Source organism: Chrysochloris asiatica, unplaced genomic scaffold, assembly GCF_000296735.1.
Source record: "Chrysochloris asiatica unplaced genomic scaffold, ChrAsi1.0 scaffold00130, whole genome shotgun sequence".
Taxonomy (NCBI): domain Eukaryota; kingdom Metazoa; phylum Chordata; class Mammalia; order Afrosoricida; family Chrysochloridae; genus Chrysochloris; species Chrysochloris asiatica.
Genome location: NW_006408648.1, coordinates 8,848,045 through 8,870,550, shown reverse-complemented (window position 1 = coordinate 8,870,550; position 22,506 = coordinate 8,848,045). Strand labels below are relative to the sequence as shown.

General features: G+C 38.0%; 1 protein-coding gene across 8 annotated transcripts in view; it reads left to right on the top strand.

The window, feature by feature from the left end:
* DLG1 (discs, large homolog 1 (Drosophila)) overlaps positions 1 to 22,506 on the top strand; it is a 315,798-nt gene that overhangs the window by 2,572 nt on the left and 290,720 nt on the right. For all 8 annotated transcript variants that reach the window (XM_006869405.1, XM_006869400.1, XM_006869402.1 and 5 more), the window contains exon 3: positions 13,339 to 13,505. In XM_006869405.1, the coding sequence (XP_006869467.1) occupies positions 13,339 to 13,505 (167 nt within the window). The remainder of the gene's footprint in view (positions 1 to 13,338; positions 13,506 to 22,506) is intronic.

Genomic DNA, 22,506 nt, shown 5'->3' with positions numbered 1-22,506 from the left:
GTGGAGTCGGTTCCGACTTATAGAGACCCTGTACAGGGTTTCCGAGGCTGTAAATCTTTACGGGAGCAGAACGCCTCATCTTTCTCCCGCGGAATAGCTGGTAGTTTCGAACTGCAGACCGTGAGGTTCGCAGCCCGATTCGTAACCACTTCATATGCCTATAACTCACCTTAAAAGATTATCCATGTTTGCCATTTTTATTTAAACCGATAGACATATTTTACATTTGAATTTCTCAGTTCTGAGTTTTAAGGTCAAATGGATGATCAAATCAGATTCCTGTGACAAAATAGTCAAAATGGAAGGGAAAATAATTTTCAGTTACAGGCTTATTGTGGCTATGGTTCTAGACTACTGCAGTAAAGTGAATATCTCAATGAAATGAGTCACACTAAGCTCTGGGTGTAGTGGTTACGAGTTGGGCTGCTAATCTCATGGTCAGCAGTTTGAAACTACCAGGGGTTCCATGGAAGAAAGATGAGGCTTTCTGCTCCTGTAAAGATTTACAACCTCTGAAACCCTGTACAGGGTTGCTATGAGTCAAAACTGACTCCACGGCACATATCACCACCACCACTAAATTTTTGGTTTCCCAGTGCATATAAAAGTTAATGTTTACACTATATTGTCGTCTATTAAGTGTGCAATATCATTGTGAAAAAACGGGGATATTGTGGGAATTACCCAAAATATGACACAAAGACAGTGAGCACAAAAAATGGAGCTGATAGACTGCTCAATGCAGAATTGCTACCTTCAAACCTTCAATTTGTAAAAAAAACCTAGTTATCTGTGAGGTGTGTAATAAAGTACTTGGTTTCCTGAATTACTTTGAAATCTAGGAATATTTTATTGAGTAGGGCCACTGTTTAAAAAAAAAAAAAAGTATGACTTTTATATTCTTATTTATATATGCAAGTTTGTGTGTTTATAAATCATGAAGATTAAATGCTTAGTGAGGTACCTAAGAAGCTATACTTTGATTTCCCCTGAAATTGAGGTTGATTTGCTCTGTTTTGAAGGATTTTTGGCATATTCTGTCTTGTGTCTTAGAGGTTTTGAATGTGTTGATCCATTATGCATAATTTAAATACAGTTAATTTTCTAGTTATTAAGTTTTTGTGAATCTTATTTGTCCTGTATAATTTCATTGGTTGCAAATATACTTTCATATTTAGATTTATTTATATTTTAATGTTTTATGGGATTTGGTTTCAGATTTTACTGTAATAGACTAGGAGTTTTGACATGGGTCAAGTTAGAAGTTTCTGAGTATTTTTATAAATGGTTGACCCTATTGAATTAATAAATACATTTCTTTCATGTTTGTTGAAAATTAGGTTCTTTTGTTAACTTTTATTACTTGCCTTGGTCTGAATTTCTAGGCCTGTAAGATTTTCTTTTTCTTTATTTCTTTACCATTGTCTTTGAAACATATCACAATGTACTTTAAGCCTGTAAATTGCCTTAAATTAAGACTCCAAGTCCACTGTGTCCATTGTATGGACTAAAAAATCCTGGGTTAACTGTCTTTTCCTTCAGCAGGTTGTTTCTGCTCTCTGAGCTGGTACTTGTGGGCCATAGAGTTAACAGAGACTTAGGCCCTGACCATTTGAGTTGTTTGAACATCATTTGGTGTAGTTTTTGACCTAAAGTTGGAAATCATTTGTTATTTAGGCTGTATAATCACCGAGTTATTTGCATATGTCTATAGAGTTCTAGGTTTTGGTGATTAAGATAATATTCATTTTCCCCCTCTGTAGTTGACATCTAGGTTAGGTTTCTGGTACCTTGGGATTATTCTGAGGGACAGGCATTTATACTGCATTCTACCTATTCTAAGATGCAAATTAAAAAAAAATACTTAAATACCTGTGATTGATGCATATTACTGTTTAATTGGCAGCATTTTTCACTCTTAGTGACACATGAAATAATGATGCATCTTATATTATCCTTGATTCAGTCAAATATGGAAATCTTTGTTCTAGCTCTGATGCCTGGCAGTATCCTTGAAGGATGGTTTGAGATTTAAAAATGATTAAAAGCAGAAAAGTTTTAATTAATTTTTAAAATTTAGCTAAAAAGTTGTTTCTTAGGAGCCCTAGTGGTGCAGTAGCTAAAACTCTTGGTTACTAACTGAAAGGTTGGCAGTTCAAATCCACCAGTTGCTGCTCCACAGGAGAAAGATGTGGCAATCTGCTTCTGTATAAAGAGCCAAATATTTAAATTCATATCTTAAAAAACAAGCAAAACTCCATGAGCTACATAAGTATGTACAGTTTATTTTTAAAACATTACTGATTTTTAGATATCTGGATATTTTTGTATAAATTTTTCTTTTTCTATAAATGGGAGATAAAGTCTGCCTGATTTTTGTCTCTGGTTTAGATGAGAGCAGTTTGAAAACTTAGTATATTTGACATTACATTATCATTTTCTACACTTACACTGCCATCAAGTTGATTCCAACTCATAGTGACCCTATGTAGGGTTTCCAAGACTGTGCATCTTTATGGGAGCAGAAAGCCTTTTCTTTTTCCTGCAGAGCAGCTGGTGGGTCTAAACCACTGAACTTGTGGTATATAGTCCAGTGCTTGTCCTACAACAGCACCAAAGCTCCTTTTTGTGAGCAGAACAGATAGTATATGGTTTGATTACAGTCAGAGTCCAGGTATTGGGACCATAGTGGTTTCAAGTCATCCTCGATTGTAAGATCTCTTTGGAATCTAGGGCTACTGAAGGTAGTCCCTATAGATTTCATACCAATCTGTTGTTGTTGTTAAATGCCAATCTAGACTCCTGGAATTACTTCAGTATATTTACTTTTCCTAAAACTTGGGCTCAAGATTGGGCTGACTTTAGAGACTTGAGTAAGTTGATAGTCATGTGATTTGCTGTATGTGACTTTACCTTGACTATTTAATATATTTTTTGTTTGTTTTTAATTGGAGGGTGTTTCACTACATACTTAGTTTATGCTTTAGTTTTAGTGAAGTTACTCTTTAATCCTACAGAGGTAAAACTTCTCTGTCCTTCAGATACAACTTCTCTGTTTGAAAAGAAACGAGATTAAAGGCTGGTTAGTTTAATAGATTACACTCATCTCCCCCAGCATTTCCTATTTCAGTACAAATAGTAGATCTTCATCTAGAGGAACAAACGGCTTTTGAGATGAAATTTAAAATAAATTGTGTTCACTGAGGCTGAGGAAAGAGACTGGAGTAATTGTGTATTTTGTCTGCAATAAATAGCAACCTTGTTTTATTTTTGTTCTACAGATAGGTAATGTATTAATACTGTCCATTTTAGAGTATCAACTCTCAGTTCATTTGTTGTTACTGTATTAACTCCTAATAGTTTCACTAGTACCTGTTCACTTGCTAAAGGACATTTGTTTATAGAAACGGGGTTTCAAAAATGTGACTCATTTTTGTTATGTTAAAAGCAGCAATGACTACCATTTATTGAATACTTTCTATGTACCTAATAGAAGTCCAGGTGTGGCACTGTGGGTTAATGCACTGGATTGCTTACCAGCCGCTCCTTAGAAACCCTGTACAGGTCACTGTGGGTCAGAACTGACTTGACGGCATTAAGCAACAACAGCAACAATGCAAGTGTATAAAGAGAATTATTTCATGTAGTCATTATAACCATTGTACAGGTTAGGAAACTGAGGCACTGAGAATTTATGTCTTGCCCATGGACCCTTAATTATTCAGTGTAGAACCAGGAATTGAACTCAGCTAATCTGAATCCAGAACCTCTTCTCACCTTCAATTTTATCAAATTTTTTATGTACATTAGTACATAAGCTTGTTTTAAACAGATAATTGAACTTATGGTCAGTGGTGTTTTTAAAGGACTGCTACTTTGAAGCAGAATGTTTATAATGATGGAACAAATTTATACAATTTGAAAAGTATATTTAGTAGACAGTTACTTGAGAATTTACAGCTATAGTGTTCAAATGTCACAATTTTTTACATTTTTTTTGGTTATTGAATCCAGTGATACAACATTTTATTCTATACTAGCTTTGTGTGTGTGTGTAATTTTGCAGGCTAGGTTTGGGAAAGAAAACTTTTATAACAAGATACAGATTAGACTGCTAATTAAAACTTGATGAAATTGGAGGAAAATTTTATCAATTTTTCTGTTGGTGATTTTGATTGAATTATTTGCTAATAGTTTTGCTTATTACACTTGATTCTTGAACAGTGCTGGAGTTAAGGGTATTGACCCTCTTAACAGCACAGTCAAATCCACATATAACTTTTGACTTCCTCCAAATTTAGCTACTAATATCCTACTGAGCTTCTGTCTTATCTATTAACATAAACAGTTGACTTGGACATATTTGGTATGTTTTTGTTGTTGTTAGGTGTCATTGAGTCGTACCAACTCATAGCAACCTTATGCACAGCAGAACGAAACACTGTATTATATACTGGTTATGTGCCATGGAGTTGGTTCCTACTCATAGTGACCGTGTACAGGGTTTCCAAGGCTGTAAATCTTTATGGGAGCAGAAAGCCTCATCTTTCTCCCGCGGAACAGTTAGTAATTTTGAACTGCTGACCTTGTGGTACGCAGCCCGATTCGTAACCACTACACTACCAGAGCACCCTCATAAAAGCTGCATTTTCCATATGAGATAAAAAGGTATTTTGTCTGATGATGTTGTTCCTCTGTTCAAAGGACTCCCTTTAATTCATCATGTAAGGTTGGTCTAGTTTTTACAAAATTCCTCTAATTTTTATTTACCTAGAAGTGTCTTAGTTTCAACCTTGTATTTGAGAGATGTTGTTGAACATAATTTATGATTGGTAATTTTTTTTCTTTCAGGGTTTTACATGTGTCATTCCATGTTTTCTTACCAACATGATTTTGGTAATCATTGCTTAGTTTGGTTTCCTTTTGTACAGTGGAGCTTCAGAACATTTGCGGGAAAATTCCTTTATCTTTTAATTCCACTTTTCTATGAGCTTTTTGAAGCCCCCTGGTATGTAACAGTTCATTTTGCCTGAGCTGGTCTCAAGATTTCTTTCTTTGTGTTTGGTTTTAGAAAGTTTGATTATGCTATGTCTTAGTGACTTTCTTTTGAAGTTTATACTGTATGGTGTTTGTTGAGCTTATTGGATAGAAATCTTCTCATCTTTGATGATATTAGGGAAGTTTACTACCAGCATATCCAAAACTGTTCTCTGTTACTTTTGTCTCCTCCTATTCTGGAATTCTTACCATGCATATGTTATTTCTCTTGATTAGTGCCCTATATAATTATTAGCCTTCATTATTTTTCTTTAGTTTTTTCTGAATGTTCCTCAAATTATTACCAAGAGATTTGTTCTCTTTTTCACTGTTCTATGTTCCATTGGTTCAGCTCTGCTTTTATGTGCTTTCTGAGATCAATAACGTTTCTGAAACTTTATTGTTAATCATTTGGATTTCTAGTTGTTGTTTTTGTATGTTTTTTAATGGTCTATTTTATCAGTTTTTTCTTACTTTATTTTCTTGAATTGATTTAGAGTTTTGTCTCTGTTTTCTTTGATTTTGTCTATGTTTTCTTTCTGTGTTTTCCTTAGAACTGTTTCTTGATCTCTTGATGGATCCTAAATGTAAGTCTTTTGAATTTCTTATCAGATAGATCCATTGTCATTTCTTCCTAAAAAAGGTTTTCTGGCTCTTTATTTTGGTAACTTGCTTGAGCCATTATTGTCTTGGTCGTTTGTACAGTTTGATGTTATCTGTTGTTTTCAAGACATTATGGTATTACTGTATTTATTTATTGGTTGTATGTATGCTTGTTTCACCCTGGTTTTTTGTTTTGTTTTGATATGTTTGGGCAGATGGAGCAGGTGTACTATTCTGTTAGTTTGGCAGCACTGTTGTGCTTACACTGCCTTTAGGTGGATGGATGGGATAGCAGTTGGAGATGTGAGCATGGGTCTCTGTTCTGGTTTGTGTGGAACAGCTAAGAGCAGGCTGGATAGGTATTTGTCACCATCTGTCATATATCCAGTGGCGTGGGAGTGGGTGACCGTACTCACCTTGTGGGTGTGGCAGGCAAGTAGTGGATTTAGTCTCCACTAATCACTAGATTGGGGAGTTGGAATTGTGGCGGGACAGGGAGGAGATGGAGGGGGGTGTGCACAAGTGTGCAGGTATGTCGTAGTTGCTACTCACTGGGTCAGGGAGGTGTGGTATGCTCAGTTGCAAAGTCACTTTGGTAGTGGAGAGGGTAGATAACAGGTGGGTGCGCACAAAGTTTTAAGAGAGTGGTGTGGCAATAGGCAGGAGTAAGTGCCACCAGTTGCTGCAGTGGTAGGAGTTTGATGCACGGTCTGTTGAATTGTTTGTTCCTGATCCCGAGTTGGGGCAGACAGTGTGTGATTGCACTCTGCTGGTCACCTGGAGAGTGAAGTATTGGTTGGCATCAGTGTTCACTGACATCTGCAAATATGGTAGATGCATGATTCACAGGAATTCATGAACCTAGCCAATGGAGAAGCAGGGCAGCAGCGGACATGAGCATGTACTGCCAGTTGCCAGGTCAGCAAGGTGGGCATGTGATGTGTGATCCTCAGGAGTGTGCGCTGCTGGTTGCTGGGGAAGTAGGGTGGCAGCAGGTGCAAGTGTGTGCTGCCAGTCACCCAGGTGGCAGGGTGTAGTGTGGTGTTTGTGTAAGAATTATGGTCTGCAGGAGGATGTGCTGACAGACCCAGGGGTAGTGAAGTTTTGGGGAGCTTTGGACTGTTGACACTAAGGCAGGGAAGGGTATTTGGAGGATTCTACCATCCGGATTCAGAAGAGGCCATGGAATGAGGGATATTATTGCTGATGTCCAATGGATCTTGGCTGAAAGCAGAGAATATCAGAAAGATGTTTTCCTGTGCTTTGTTGACTACGCAGAGGTGTTCGATTGTGTGGATCATGACAAGCTATGGACAACATTGCAAAGTATGAGTATTCTGGAACATTTAATTGTGCTCATGAGGAATCTGTACCTGGACCAAGAGGCAGTTTTTCGAACAGTACATGGGAACACTGAATGGTTTAAAATTAATGAAAGGTGTGCGACAAGGTTGTTGTATTCGTTCACCATAAGCATTCAACCTGTATGCTGAGCAGACAATCCAAGAAGCTGGGTTATATGAAGAAAAATGTGGCATCAGGATTGGAGGAAGACTCATTAACAACCTGTGATATGCAGATGACGCAACTTTGCTTGCTGAAATTGAAGAAGACTTGAAACATTTACTGATGAAGATCAAAGAATACAGCCTTCAGTATGGATTACATCTCAATGTAAAGAAAACAAAAATCCTCACCACTGGACCAGTAAACAACATTCTTATCAACAGAGAAAAGATTGAAGTTGTCAAGGACTTCATTCTTCTTGGGTCAACTATCAACACTCAAGTAAGCAGCAGTCAAGAACTCAAAACGATGTATTACATTAGGTAAATCTGCTCCACAAGACCTTTTTAAAGAGTTGAAGAGCAAAGATGTCAGCTTGAGGACTAACGTGTGCCAAACCCAAGCTGTGGTATTTTCAATAACCTCATATGGATGCGAAAGCTGGACAGTGAATAAGGAAGACCGTAGAAGAATTGATGCATTTGAGTTATGGTGTTGGAGGAGAATATTTAAAGTACCGTGGGCTGCCAAAAGAACAAATAGATCCATTCTGGAAGAAATGCAGCCAGAGTGCTCCTTGGAGGCCAGGATGGCCAACCTTTATTTCGTACTTTGGACATATTGTCAGGAGGGACCAGTCACTGCAGAAGGATATCATGTTTGTTAAGGTGGAGGGTCAGAGAAAAAGAGGAAGACCCCCAATGAGATGGATTGTCCAAGTGGCAACATCGATGGACTCAAGCGTGGCAACGGTAGTGAGGTTGTCCCAGGATTGGGCAGTGATTTGTTCTGCTGTGCATAAGGTCAGTATGAGTTGGTACTGACTCGATGGCACCTAACAACAACAACAACCAGTTGCTGACTGGGTAGGTCCACATCTGTTGTCATTGGGAGAGTAGTAGGGAAGGGCTGGAAGTCGGAGTATTCCTCTAGTTGTTGGTTTCTAGTGAGGGTGCCAGTGTACTCCTAGGCAGTTATTGCCAGCTGTGAATCCTGGTGTCGCGCTGTAGGACAAGTACTGGACCACAAGGTCGGTTTGACCCACAAGTTTGACAGTTCAAACTAACCAGCCACTCCTGGGAAATCCTGTACAGCTTGCTATGAGTCAAAACTGACTAGATGGCACTTAACAGCAATAGTATCAGATCCCTTCACTGATCCACTGTGAGAATGGGGACTGCTGGGGGTCCAGTGTCTCCAGCCTCTACTCCATGAACCCTTCCCTATGTGTGGGTTCTTCTACCTATATGGCCAGGGGCCACTGCTGATAAATTCAACCAATATTTTCTGGCTCCCTCCATGCTCTGTGGTTGCTTACATTTTTGAGCTCTCTCCTGCCTTACTGTACTTTCCTCTGTTAAATCTGGTTTGTGTTCTGTTCACTTTGCTTCACTAATGACTTGTCTACTTTGTGCCTCTGTCCTATTTTGGATACTGTGAAGTTGGCTTCTTGTGCTTCTAATCTAGGATTGTCATTTGCTGTATCTTAATAGGGCCATGCTGTGCCCAGTTCAGGCTGGCTGTCAAGGCCCCTCTACTCCCTTGCTCTCCTCATTCTCTGTTTTCGTTCAGTTGGTGCTTACTCTAATACCTTATCCTCTCATTGGATGGCCAGGGTTTTAGGATATTCACCTGTATCTATTTTACACAATTTCTTGGGTCTTTGTTGTAGAGGTATGGCATGGTTTGTCTGCTAGGTTGGCATTTTAAGCCAGACTTCAACACCATCATTTCTTAGAATGGTTTATAAATGATCACACTTTAATTATCTTGCTGCTCAGATGGTCTCAGATTGATTAGTGGGAACTTGTTCAGGTTTGCTCTTAATCATTTTTGTGCACTTTCCTTATCGTTGTCCTTATCATTTTTTTGTGCACTTTCCTTTTTTGTGTAATAATATTCCAGTCTCGTTTGTACCTATGCTACCAACCCTGGAATCTGCTATTTCTTTGAGAAGCCCTGGTCATTTTTGATACATACCTTCTTTTAAGGAATAGTCATATGGATACCCTGTGTGACACTGTAAGATAAGCACTGGACTGCTAACTATAAAGTTGGTGGTTCAAACCCAGTAGCAGCTCTTTGCAAACCCTATACCAGGGCTACTCTGAGTCAGAAATGAGTTGATGGCATTTAATAATAATAACAACAACAAATTAGTCAAATGATATCTGAAAGCATTGAAATAATTTATTTTATGGATATTGGCTTGGCATCTTTTTCTGGTGTGTGAAATGGATCATTTGTAATATATACTTCGTAATTTTATAGGATATTACTCTTCCTTTGGGGATCAAAATAGATTTTTTAAATTTCCAGTGATTAGAAGCAAGCTCATATCTGTGCTTCAGTAGATTTACATGTTATAGTTTATAAGTATATTTCCTTTTTTGTCAGTTGCTACATTTTTTCCTGTTTTCTGAAATGGCAGTGTTATATTTAAGCAAGTTTCAGTTTCTTAGTTGCATTTTCTCTAACTGTCCAAAATGGAATTTATTTAAAAAATAATACATAATCCATGTACTGTTGTTAGGTGCCTGACTTATTCATGACCCTATGTGCAGCAGAGGAATCCTGGGTGTGGTGCTGTGGGTTAATGTGCCAGATTGCAAAGCCATTTGAATTACAAGGTTGGTGGTTCAAGCTCACCATTCGCTCCTTGGAAACCCTATACAGGGTCACTATGGGTTGGAACCGACTCGACAGCACTTAATAACAACAACACGTGCAACAGAACAAAATACTGCCCTGCCTGGTTCTGCACCATCCTCCCAATCATTGCTATGTTTGAGCCAATCATTGCAGCCACTGTGTCTTTTTTAAGTTTTTATCGTGAATTGAGTGGAAGTTTACAGGGAATTGAGTGAAAGTTTACAGTTTTACATTCACCAAATCATATACTTTGTTTCATTACAATGATTAAAATCCCCGCTATGTACCATCAGTCACAGTATTTCTTTCTGTTCACTTTAGCTTTTTTTCTTAAAAAACACTCAGGCATATGTAATAATTTACACCACCAAAGGGCACATTCTGCAAGTCTGCCTCCTGGCTGCCATCTCTCAGACCCTCTCTTTCCTTGAATCTAGTGTCTTCAGCTGCTCCCTCTGTCCATGTCCCCATCTCTGCCTCCATCTTTGGTGTTGCTGCTTCTGTGGATAAGGTTGTGTCATTCTACCTTGATGAGGGTCTTCTTCTTCCCCGACCCTTTACTTTACCAAGCATGATGTTTTTGTCCAAGGGACTGTCCACTCCTGATAACATGTCTAAAGTACATGAAACAATGTTTTGCCATTCTCACTTTTAAGGAGCATTCTGGTTATACTTCTTTCAAGACAGATATGTTTGTTCTTCTGGCTGTCTTATGGTATATTCAGTATCTTTTCACCAATACCATAATTCAGAAGCATCAGCTCTTATTCATTGTCTAGCTTTCACATGCATGTGAGGCAATTGAAAATACCTCAGGCTTAACCTTACTCCACAAAATGACTTTCTCTTTGACACTATTATAAACTTTTTTGTGTGTGAATTAGGTGAAGGTTTATAGAGCAGACCATCAGTTTTCATGCAACAATTCATACACGTTTTTTTTTTTTTTCATGTCAGTGTTGTTGTTACGTGCAGTTGAGTTAGTTCTGTCTTATAGAGACCCTGTATATGGTTTCTAAAGAGCAGTTGGTGAATTTGAACTGCTGAACTTCTTCAAATCCACTTTGGTCTAGTGCATTATACCACAGCACCACACTATTAGGTGCTTCTTAAACATATTGTTTCATGTCATTGAGTGCGATTCCTGATTTCAACATCACTTACCTACTTCCTCCCTGTGTTTCCTACTTCTTTCCTAACCCTTCTGAACTTTGTCCATGGGTAAATGCTACCCTTTTGATCTCAAATGGTTGTTTATTCTAAGGTGTGCATACCTTCATAGTATTTATTGTTCACCTTATTATTGTTGTTAAATGCCATCAAGTCGGTTCTGACTTATAGCAACCCTGTTTAGGGTTTCCCAGAAGCAACTGGTGAGCTTCAACCGAACTTCTAAGTGCAGATCAAACCAAACTTACAGTCCAGAGCATTAACCCATAGCACCACACCAGAACACCTTATAGACCTTATATGTTGTTAATGTGCCGTGGAGTCTATTCTGACTCATAGCGACCCTGTACAGGGTTTCCGAGGTTGTAAATCTTCACGGGAGCAGAAAGCTTCATCTTTGTCCCGCGTAACAGCTGGTAGTTTCAAACTGATGACCTAGCGGTTTGCAGCCTGATTCGCAACCACTACGCTACCAGAGCTCCTTATAGACCTTATATAGGCCTGTTTATTTGACTGAAAATAGAGTCGGGGAGAGGGGAGGTGGGCTGGTGACTTCAATTCCAAACTTGAAGGGTGACTTAAGGTCTTGGGGGTTCCACCAGTCTCTGTCTGAGCTGCAGGTCAGGTTTTTTTTTTAAAATGATTTTGAGTTTTGTTCCACATCTGTCTACCACTCTATCTAGGACCTTTATAATTTCAGAGTAATTGGCAGTGGTAGCTGGGCACCCACCGTATATTTCTGTTCTCAGGATCATGGAGACATGTTCACATGATCAGTTAGTTCATTGGGCTAATTGTTTCCATGTGTTTCTGATTTTCACCACTGTTAAATAATAATTGTCCCCTTTTAAAAAAATTGAAAATTATACCAGTAGATGGATAAAGAGCTAATAGTGGAGAACTTGAACATTGCATACATAACCAGAACTTTCAGCTGAGTACCATGGATAACCAGTGCTGATATGAAGTATATACAATTGCAGACAATAATGTAATCTTTTAAATTGTCATGTTCTGTAGGATAAGCACTATATCGTTAACCGTAAGGTTGGTACTTCAAACCGACTAACAGCTCCTTGGAAATCCTATAAAGGGTTGCTATGAGTCGGAACTGACTCAACAGCACCTAGCAGCAATAACATTGTAAGTAAATGGGAGAAAGATGAGGCTTTCTGTTTTTGCAAAGATTTACAGCCTTGGAAACCTTATACAGGGTCTATGAGTCAGAACCAATTCAGTGACACTTAACAACAACAGCAACATTGTCAGTAAATTTGTCATTTCTTGTAGGATTTTGTCACATATTTAATTGATTGTTTCCCTCTCTCCATATATGTATATATTTTATATATATATTTAATAATTAAGAAACGTGTGCCATAGGGTTGTATTTTTTCACCATACTTATTCAACTTGTATGCTGAGCAAATAATCTGAGAAGCTGGGTTATATGAAAGAAAAACAAGGCATCAGGATTACCAGCCTGGATATTGGTGGTAAAGACTTAAAATTTTAGTTTCGACCCATGTCTGTAGAATTTGCAATAATGTTACTAGCCACTGTCTGCCAGGAGTCCTGGTGTGGCAAAGTAGGATAATCACTGGACTGCTAACCACAAGGTCGGCAGTTCAAACCAACCATCTGCTCTTTGGGATTCCTACATAGGGTCCCTATGTTTCTGAACAGACTTGATGGCACTTAGCTACAACAACCAGGATCGTATTATATGCTGTTGTGCTCACCGCTTTATATAAATCACACCCAATCCTTGCAATGATTTCTCAATAATAAAAGGCAAGTTGTTGTTGCTGTTAAGTGCAGTTGAGTTGGTTCTGACCCATAGTTACCATGTATAGGATTTCCTTGCAGTCCAGTGGTACACTTGAACTGCCGACCTTGTGTATCAACCGACTTTGCGGTACACTAATCCACAGTGCCACACCAGAAGTTAAATAACTGGCTAAACATACAGCTGATTTGTGATGGACTTGAGATTTTAAACGTGTCAGGCTGCTAACATCAAGGTCAGTAGTTTGAAACTACCAGTGGTTCCACAGGAGAATGAGGAGGCTTTCTGCTCCTGTAAACATTTGCAACCTGGGAGACCCTATACAGGGTCGTTATGAGTTTGCACCGACTCCATGGCACATAGCTACCACCACTACCACCACCACCACCACCACTGACTTAAAATCCAATGACATTTATACACTATGCCATACAAGTTTTTATTTGATTGTAAATGAGAACGTGGCCACTGTTTAAGTACATTATTATAATGGATTTATTTTGTTTTTGAATTAATGTTTTTTTAACATTGTATAGTTATAAAATTAATTATTTTTGCATTTTTTTTCACTGTCTTTCTAGATATTCAAGAATTTTATGAAGTGACCTTACTGGATAATCCAAAATGTACAGATCATTCACAACAGTCTGAACCAATACAACCTGTGAATACTTGGGAAATTCCTAGCCTTCCAAGCACTACTGTGACTTCAAAAACACTGCAGAACAGCCTTAGTCCTATTGTAGAGGTAAGATGAAATTTTTATTTTGAAACTGTTTTTCAGTGATTAGCTTATTTTGTCTACTAAATTTATTAAAATTAGTGTTTTGTGGAAATCATTCATAAATGAGATAGAGGAAGCAGTTGAAACTATATTTGAAATGAAAAGCTTGGAATTTCTGGTGCTTGTGGCTTAGAATGTGAATGGTCAAAAACAGTTTGATAGACACAGAGACTCTATCTGTGGATAATTAAGATGGGAACTGTATTTTGAAAAGAGTTTTGCTGTGGTATTCCATCTGAGAAATGGAATATAGCTTTGTGGTCTGAGTAGTAGAGGGATTACATTAGTAAAATTCACTAGGGACTGATCAATAAACCTTAAGTGTCAACATTGGTTTCTACATTTTCCTGTAGTTAAAACTGTTTATTTTTTTGAATTTTCATAATTTTTTAGTAGTGTTCTTTTTTGACGGGCTGATTTGGATTTGGTAGAGTGGAGATATGAAGCATTTTGTAATAATGATTCTAAGAAACACTAAACATTTGAAGGTGGTTGTCTGAATTTGAGTCTGGTCTCTTCTAGTTAGTGCTTTCATTGACTAGACTGTGCTTGGAAAATTTAATCTGCTTCTGTTTGGTGAGTGAATCAGTCAGAAAAAAGTGATGGTGGGTAGCAATCAGATAACATTTTTTTTTTTTTCTCTTTGCCTTTTTATTTTTAATGTTTTATTGTGGTCAGATAGCATTTTAATAATGAGGTAGTTAGTTTGTCATTTTTCTCTCTTTTTTTTTTTTCATTTTTCTCTTTTAAATAAGATAAAATTGTAGAATTTAAAACAGGAAGGATCATAGATTATGAGATCTTTCTCTTGATGATATGAGGGTAAGTATTGCTCTAGGTCCATCGTCTGAGTAAGGCTGTGTGCCTAGGGACTGGAGGTTGGCTTTTAGAATGTGCCCTTTGGACATCTTTTGTTGTTGTTAAGTGCCGTCGTGTCCATTCCGACCCATAGCGATCCAGCATAGGATTTCCAAGGAGCAATTGGTGAGCTTGAACCACCAAGCTTGTAGTTCAAACGGCTTTGCAGTCTGGCGCATTAACTCGCAGCGCTACACCAGGATTCTTCTGGACATCTAGATGAATATATATATATATATGGAGCTCTGGTAGCGTAGTGGTTATGAATCGAGCTGCTAACCTCAGGGTTAGCAGGTTGAAGCTATCAGCTGTTCTGCGGGAGAAAGATGAGGCTTTCTACTCCTATAAAGATTTACAGCCTCAGAATCCCTGTACAAGGTCTCTATGAGTTGGAACTGGCTCTACGGCACATAACAACAACAACAATATATATATGTACATATATTGGAGTTCTGGTGTGGTGCTGTATAGGTTAATGCCCCAGACTGCAAAGCCGTTTGAACTGCAAGGTTGGTGGTTCAAGCTTACCAGCTGCTCCTTGGAAACCCTATACAGGGTCGTCATGGGTGAGATTCGACTTGATGGCACTTAACAACAATATATATGTGTGTGTGTTTATATGCATATGTATATATATGTTTTGTATGTGTGCATCAGATATTTTTGCTTTATTCATTTGTGAAATATAAGATGTAAATGCGAAACCACATGTGAAATATGAGATGTAAATGTGGAAGTAGGGTAACTTATTGCATGGAGGGAATTGTAGTCATTGAGATGAAACAAAGTGTATGATTTATTGAATATAAAGCTGATGATCCTGTCTGTAAAGCTTCACTCAATTTACAATAAAAAGTTAAAAAAAAATTACTGTTTAAAAGTCATAGAAACCTTTATTAAACAAAAATATCAAAATGTGAAGTTATTGTTTTGCCACACATCCTCCATCTAGGTCTATACAATTCTAAAGGTGATGGTTCCATCTCTTTAACCCTTCCATGAATTATTCTGTGCTCTTCATTTTACACCACATCTAAATGGCAGTTTTGTGATCCTTGAGTAACTTGGAATTGTGTTCCTTTAAATAATTTTTGATTTGGTGGACAAAAAAAGTCTGAAGGGACATGAGGGCTTTAGCATGACTGGGGTAAGGCTTCCCAATGGAATTCGCATAGGATAGCTCTTGCTATTCCCAAAAAGAATGAGCTGGTGCATTGTCCTGATAGAATTCCTCAGTATAACTTTCCTGGCCTTTTCCTCACCAATGTGACTTTCCATTTTCTTAAAACTTCTTTCTAATAAACCCTCATAATTGTCCTGTGTCCTTTGAGAAAATCTCCTCCGAAAACAGTCACTATGGCCTTCTGAGCAGATCTCTCTGCTTTGAATTTAACTGGGCTTGCAGATCTCCTCTGAAGACACTGTTTTGATTGAACCTTGCTCATGGATCATATTAGTAAACCCAAGACATCCTAGTTATGATATGTTCCACAAAATGGTCTTTATTAGCTTCGGTCTTGCTTAAAAGACAGATGGAAAGATAAGCTCTTTGAGATAGCTCATCTGGCACCCATTGAGCAGAAAACTTGTTGAGGCCAAGATGTTTGCTTAAAGCTGAAAATGCTGAACTATGTGAGATCCCAACTTCAGTAGCTACCATATCACTGATAACTCTGTGGTTATCTTTCACTAGTTTCTGGACTTAAGTTATAGTTTCCTTCATTCATTGAGGTTGCACTTCCTTTCTTGACTCACCATTGAGTTCTTCTCATCTCCCTGAAAATGCTTGATCCATCTAAAAACTGTTGTTAGCATATCTGTTGTTGTTAGGAGCCATTGAGTGGGTACCGACTCTTAGTGACCTTATGCACAGCAGAATGAAACACTTGCCTGATCCTGGGCCAACCTCACTATTGTTGCCATGCTTGATTGAGCCCAGCGATGCTTCCACTTTGCCAATCCATCTCACTGGGTGTGTGTGTGGGGGGAGTGGGGTGGGTGGGTTCTTCCTCTTTTTCTCTGACCCTGTATCTTACCAAACATGATCTCCTTCTCCAGGGACTGGTCCCTCCTGACAATATATCCAAAGTATGAGAGACGAAGTTTGGCCATTCTGGCCTCCAAGGAGCACTCTGGCTGCACTTCTTCCAGTACAGTTCTGTTTGTTCTTTTGGCAGTCCATGGCACTTTCAATATTCTCCTCCAACACCATAACTCAAAAGCATCAGTTCTTCTAAGGTCTTCCTTATACAGTGTCTAGCTTTCGCATGCATATGAGGTTATAGAAAATACCATGGCTTGGATCAGGCGCATCTTAATCCTCAAGCTGACATGTTTGCTCTTCAACACTTAAAAACGTCTGGTGCAGCAGATTTGCCTAATGCAATGCCGTCCATTTGATTTCTTGACTGCTGCTTCTATGAGTATTGACAGTTGATCCAAGAAGAATGAAGTCCTTGACAACTTCATTCTTTTTTCTCCGTTGATAAGAATGCTGTTTATTGGTCCAGTAGTGAGGATTTTTGTTTTCTTTACATTGAGATGTAATCCATTACAAAGGCTGTGCTCTTTGATCTTTATCAGTAAATATTGTACGTCTTCTTCAGTTTAAGTAAGCAAAGCTTGTTGAAAACTATTTAGCATGCCCTTAAACATGTTGCAGAGCTTAAATGATTTGGGAGGATGTCCACTTGAGTTTTGTTAAAAATTTGGTATTAGCTCTCACCTCAAAAAAATCCCACCCCCAGTGACCCTCCAAAAATCCTTTTTTGTTGAATGTCCCCTAATGAGACTAAGACAAGTATAATGCTGAGAGAACTTGTCTGCACTGATAATGGAGACATGTTTAAAGTATATGCATGCACTGGAACCCTAGTTGTTGTTATGTGCCATCAAGTCAGTACTGACTCATAGTGACCCTTTGCACAGCAGAACGAAGCACAGCCCAGTCCTGTGCCAACCTCACAATCATTGCTGTGCCACTGTGTCAGTCCATCTCGTTGGGGGTCTTCTCTTTTTCTCCCACCCTGTACTTTACCAAACATGATATCCTTCACCGGTGACTGGTCCCTCCTGATAATATGTCCGAAGTATGAGAGACGAAGTTTGGCCATTCTGGCTTCCAAGGAATACTTAGGCAGTACTTCTTCCAGCACAGATTTATTTGTTCTTTTGGCAATCCATGGTACTTTGAATATTTTCCTCCTACACAACTCAAATGCATCAATTCTTCTACGGTCTTCCTTATTCACTGTCCAACTTTCACATGCATATGAGGTTATTGAAAATACCATGGTTTGGGTCAAGTTGTACCTTAATTCTCAAACTTAGATTTTTGTTCTTGAGCACTTTAAAGAGGTCTTGTGCAGTAGATTTGCCTAATGCAGTAAGTCTTTCAATTTTTTTGCTGCTGCTTCCATGAGTATTGATGGTTAACCAGGAGCAAAATAAAGTCTTTGACAACTTCAGTGTTATTTATTGGTCCATTGGTAAGGATTTTTTGTCTTCACATTGAGATGCAACCCATACTGTTGGTTGTGATCTTTGATCTTCATCAGTAAGTATTTTAAGTCCTCTTCACTTTCAGCAAGCAAGGTTGTATAATCTGTATAACACTTTTTGATTTATCTTTGTATGTTTATTACAGCAAATTTGCATTTAAAAATTGACCTTTGTGGTATAACTGACTGGTATGTCTTTTAGTCACCTATGTATGCATTTAATTTCTGTTGTGTGAAAATGTTTGGCATGGTTTTTTGAATCTTTGTAGATAGTGCCAATAGTTTTGCAAAGAGATTGTATCTTATTTCATAACTACTACCAGTATGGACTACTAACCAAAAGGTTGGTGGTTCAAACCTACTAGCTGCTCCTTGGGAACTCTGAGGATTTCTGAGTCAGAAGCGACTCAACAGTACTTCACACCACCACCACCACCAATATGTTTGAGTTTCAGTAACCTCACATCTTCATTAATATTTGTCTTTGTTCAGTCTGCATATTAATCATTTTAGCCATTCTAATAGGTGTAGCACTTTATAAGCATAGAACTACTAACTGCAAGTTTGGGGTGGCTCAAACTCATGAGCTGCTCCTTGGAAACTCTGTACGGATTTTACTATGAGTTGTAACTGACTTGATGGCACTTAACAACAATAGGTGTATAATGATATTTCACATTGTTATAGTTACAGTTTCTCTGTTAGTAATATTATAAACAATTAAATACCATTTCATATACTTAAAATCTTTGGTGAAGTATCCAAGTTTCTGGTACATTTTTCTGTTGAGTCTTGTTTTTTTTCTTAATAATTTGTAGTTCTTTATCTGGCTATGAGTCTTTTGTTGTATGTGTGTATTGCAAATATTTTCTCCCACTATGAAGCGTGGACTCCTGGTGTGGCACTGTAGGGTAAGTACTATACTGCAAACCACAGGGTTGGTGGTTCAAGCCTCCAGTTGCTTCACAGAATCCCTATACAGGGTCACTATAAGTATGAACCAACTTGACAACTTTTAACAACTCTGAACAACAACTCTCTAGTATAAGCTACCCTTTTTTTTTCTTTAGATTATTGTAGTAATTTATTTATTTGGCTGATCTGCATGTACTCTTTCCCCATCAAATGTATTACTGTTTTTGTCTAAAAGATTATCTTTATAAAATGCAAATCTTGTCTTTATACTTCAGTGGCTTTTTGTTCCTTTCAAAATGAAGTGAGAGATCAGAATAGACACAACAGCACTTAACATCAACAATAGAGCAGGTTAAGGGAATCAGCAATTTAAAATAGTTGTAACTGACTTGATGGCACTTAACAACAATAGGTGTATAATGATATTTCACATTGTTATAGTTACAGTTTCTCTGTTAGTAATATTATAAACAATTAAATACCATTTCATATACTTAAAATCTTTGGTGAAGTATCCAAGTTTCTGGTACCTAGATGTAGTTGGTCAAACAGAACAAGAAGAATACTGCTTCCTTTAAAGTAAGGGAAGGTGTGTGTTAGGGTTGTATCTGTCCAGCGTACTTATTAAATTTATTTGCTGAGCAAATAATCTGAGAACAAGGTGTTGGGATTGGAGAAAGACTCATTCACTACCTGTGTTATGCAGATATTGCAACCTTGCTTGCTGAAGTCAGAGAACTTGAAACACTTTGATAAAGATCAAAGACTATATATAGCCTTCAGTATAGATTATGCCTTAACATTTGTTGTTGTTGTTGTTAAATGCCATCTAGTCAGTTCCAACTCATAGTGACCTTGTATTGGGTTTTTGAGGGGCAACTTGTGAGCTTGAACTGCTGACCTTGTGGTTCAATCTGACCTTGCAAAACTGTACCAATGAATATTGAAGTAGTCAAGTATTTCATTTTGCTTGGATCCACAATCAACACCCTTAGAAGTGGCAGTGATGTACAGGTGTATTAATCTTCTTTGAGGTTATCCTGTAATGTATTAATTTTTTCCCTATTTTGAACAGCCTATTAAATCTTGAAATCCTCTTAGCCATTGGAAGTTCTGTATCTACACTTGCCTCTTTTTGCTTTGTTGTTGACCTAATTATAAATTGGAATCTCTGGTTCCCTATTTGCAGTTTTGAAGGTTAATTTGTTGTTGTTGTTGTTGTTGTTGTTAAGTGCCGTCAAGTCAATTCTAACTCATAGTAATTCTGTTTAGGGTTTCCATTGAGTGACTAGTGAGCTTGAACCATAGACCTTGCGGTTCAAAGCAACTTAGCAGTACAGTGCACTAGCCCACAGTGCCACACCCTTCTATATCTAGATTAAATTCTGGGTGACATCATGATGAATGGTAATCTCAGGTTGTTGTCTGCTGTTGCTGGTTCTCAGTCCAAAGAAAACCCCTTAGTATTTTTTTTAAAGTTGGTCTGGTCATTACTAATTCCTTTAATTTTTATTTATCAGGAAGTATCCTAATTTTGCTGTTAAGCTTTGCTGGGTATATGATTTTTGGTTGGCAATTTTTTTGTTTCAGGATTTTGTATATGTCATTTTTGCCTTCTTGCTTGTATGGTTTCTGCTGAGAAGTCCCAAGTTTAGTCTTACTGATTCTCATTTTGTAGGTAGCGTTTCATTTTTTCCTGAGGGGTTCTCAAGATTCTTTCCTGGTTTGGCTTTGGAAAGTTAGATTTTTTTTTTTTTAAGTTTTTATGGTGAATTGAGTGATAGTTTACATGGGGAAACCTTGGTTTTTATACTCATCATTTCATTGCAATGATTAAATCTCCTCCATGCATCATGATGTCAACAGTATTTGCTTCTATTCCCTCTGGTGTTTTGTTTTGTTTTGATGTACACAAAAACACTCAGGGAATATATAATCATTCAAACAACCAAAAGGCACATCCTGCAAGCGTGCCTCGTGGTCGCAAGCACACAGCCTTTCTCTGAAAGTGTGATTTTATTAAGTATTTGTGATTTTCTTTTTAGATCTATTTCTGTTAGGAGTTCATTCAGCTTCTTGAATGCCTATCTTCTTGTCTTTCATGATGTTAGGGAAGTTTTCTCCCAGCAACTCTTAACAATTTTCACCTTGCTTTTTATTTTCTCTTCCTGTTCTGGAATTCCAATCCCCCAGAAATTGTTCCTTTTCATGGTGTCCTGTAAACTCCTAGGTTTTCTTCAGATATTTTTCATTCTTTTTTTCTGACTGTTTGTTGTTCTAGCATTTTAGTATTGAGAGATTTCTCTTCAAACTCATATATTTGCACTTCCATTGCTTGCTCTTCCAGTATATTCCATTGCTCTTCCAGTATATTGTCCATTTCTGAAATCTTGGATTAATATTCTGTATTTCTAATTGCAGATTTGTATTGGTTGAAAATTTGCATTTATTTTGTCTGTGTTCATTTAGTGTTTTCTTGACTTTTTCTAAAAGGTTTTCTTTGTATGCTTAGCTTTCCTCAATCTTTTTGTCAAACCTTACAAGGTACCTAAACATCATTCTTTTAAATTGTTTTTCAGTTATTGCCATTATTTTTTCTTTCTCAGAAGTTTTCTGGCTCTGCACTTCGTCATTTGTTTGAGCCATTCTCTCTTGATTTCTTTGTGTGAGGCAAAATTGCCTCCAGGGCATTATGGGATTGTCATATTTATATTTAATTGATGATTATATGTTGATGTGTTCTTAGGCTCTACATCCTGTGGGTGTAGTGAGAGAGTTCTCATATGCTGTTCTTGGAACTGAGTTTACAGTGAGTTTGACTGGTGTTGAGTGCTGTCTATTATTAATCAGGTGGTATAGAAGCTGGCATTAGCTCTTGCCCAGTGGTTGGAGCTGCAGAGGGTATGGTTGTGGCGGGAATGTATAGGCATAGTTGCTGTTTCGTTTGCCGTCATCTGTGTGAATCTGATCTATACTGGGCCTCTTTGTGTTGTTAAAGCTGCTCACAAATGGTCGTTCTGTGTCTGGTAAGCTGTTCAGGAGTCAGTCTCCCTCTTGCCATCCCTTCACAGCTTCTCCAGCAAGCACGCAATCTACTTCTTCAGCCTCTCCTTTGATGTTCAGGGTTCCAGAGTTTTCGTCTGTATCTGTTTCATTTGGTCTCTTGTATCTTTGTTGTTGAGGGTCATCTTGTGCTTTTTGTTTTGTTTTTAATTCATACATGCATGAGTTTATTCCAAACAAAATTCATTTGAATATGCTTTTAGGGTCAGTGGATGGCTTCGGACAGGTTCTTTCAGTAACACACTTGTGATAGTCTATTGTTGTTGTTGTTGTTATGTGCCGTGGAGTCAGTTCCGACTCATAGCGACCCTCCTTGCTATAAAATGTCTACCTTTACATTTCCAACCCTCACAATCAGTCCTGATAACAATTATTCAGTATTGTATCACCAGAGACCTATCTGCATTTCATTTCATCAGCCCCGCCTAGACAGATTTTATACTACTCACTGGAGATTCTACCTTTCTCCTTGCCCTCTGGATCTAGGTTCCCTCTTGAAAGCTTGTAAGCCAGTCATTTCTTGCCTTTGTAGCCCCCCCACCACACTCCCGTTTTGGGTAGCCGATGTCCAAGTTGCCCATCCCTGTCTACTCTGTGTGTGGAGGGGGTGGGAATGATCCTTGCTGTAA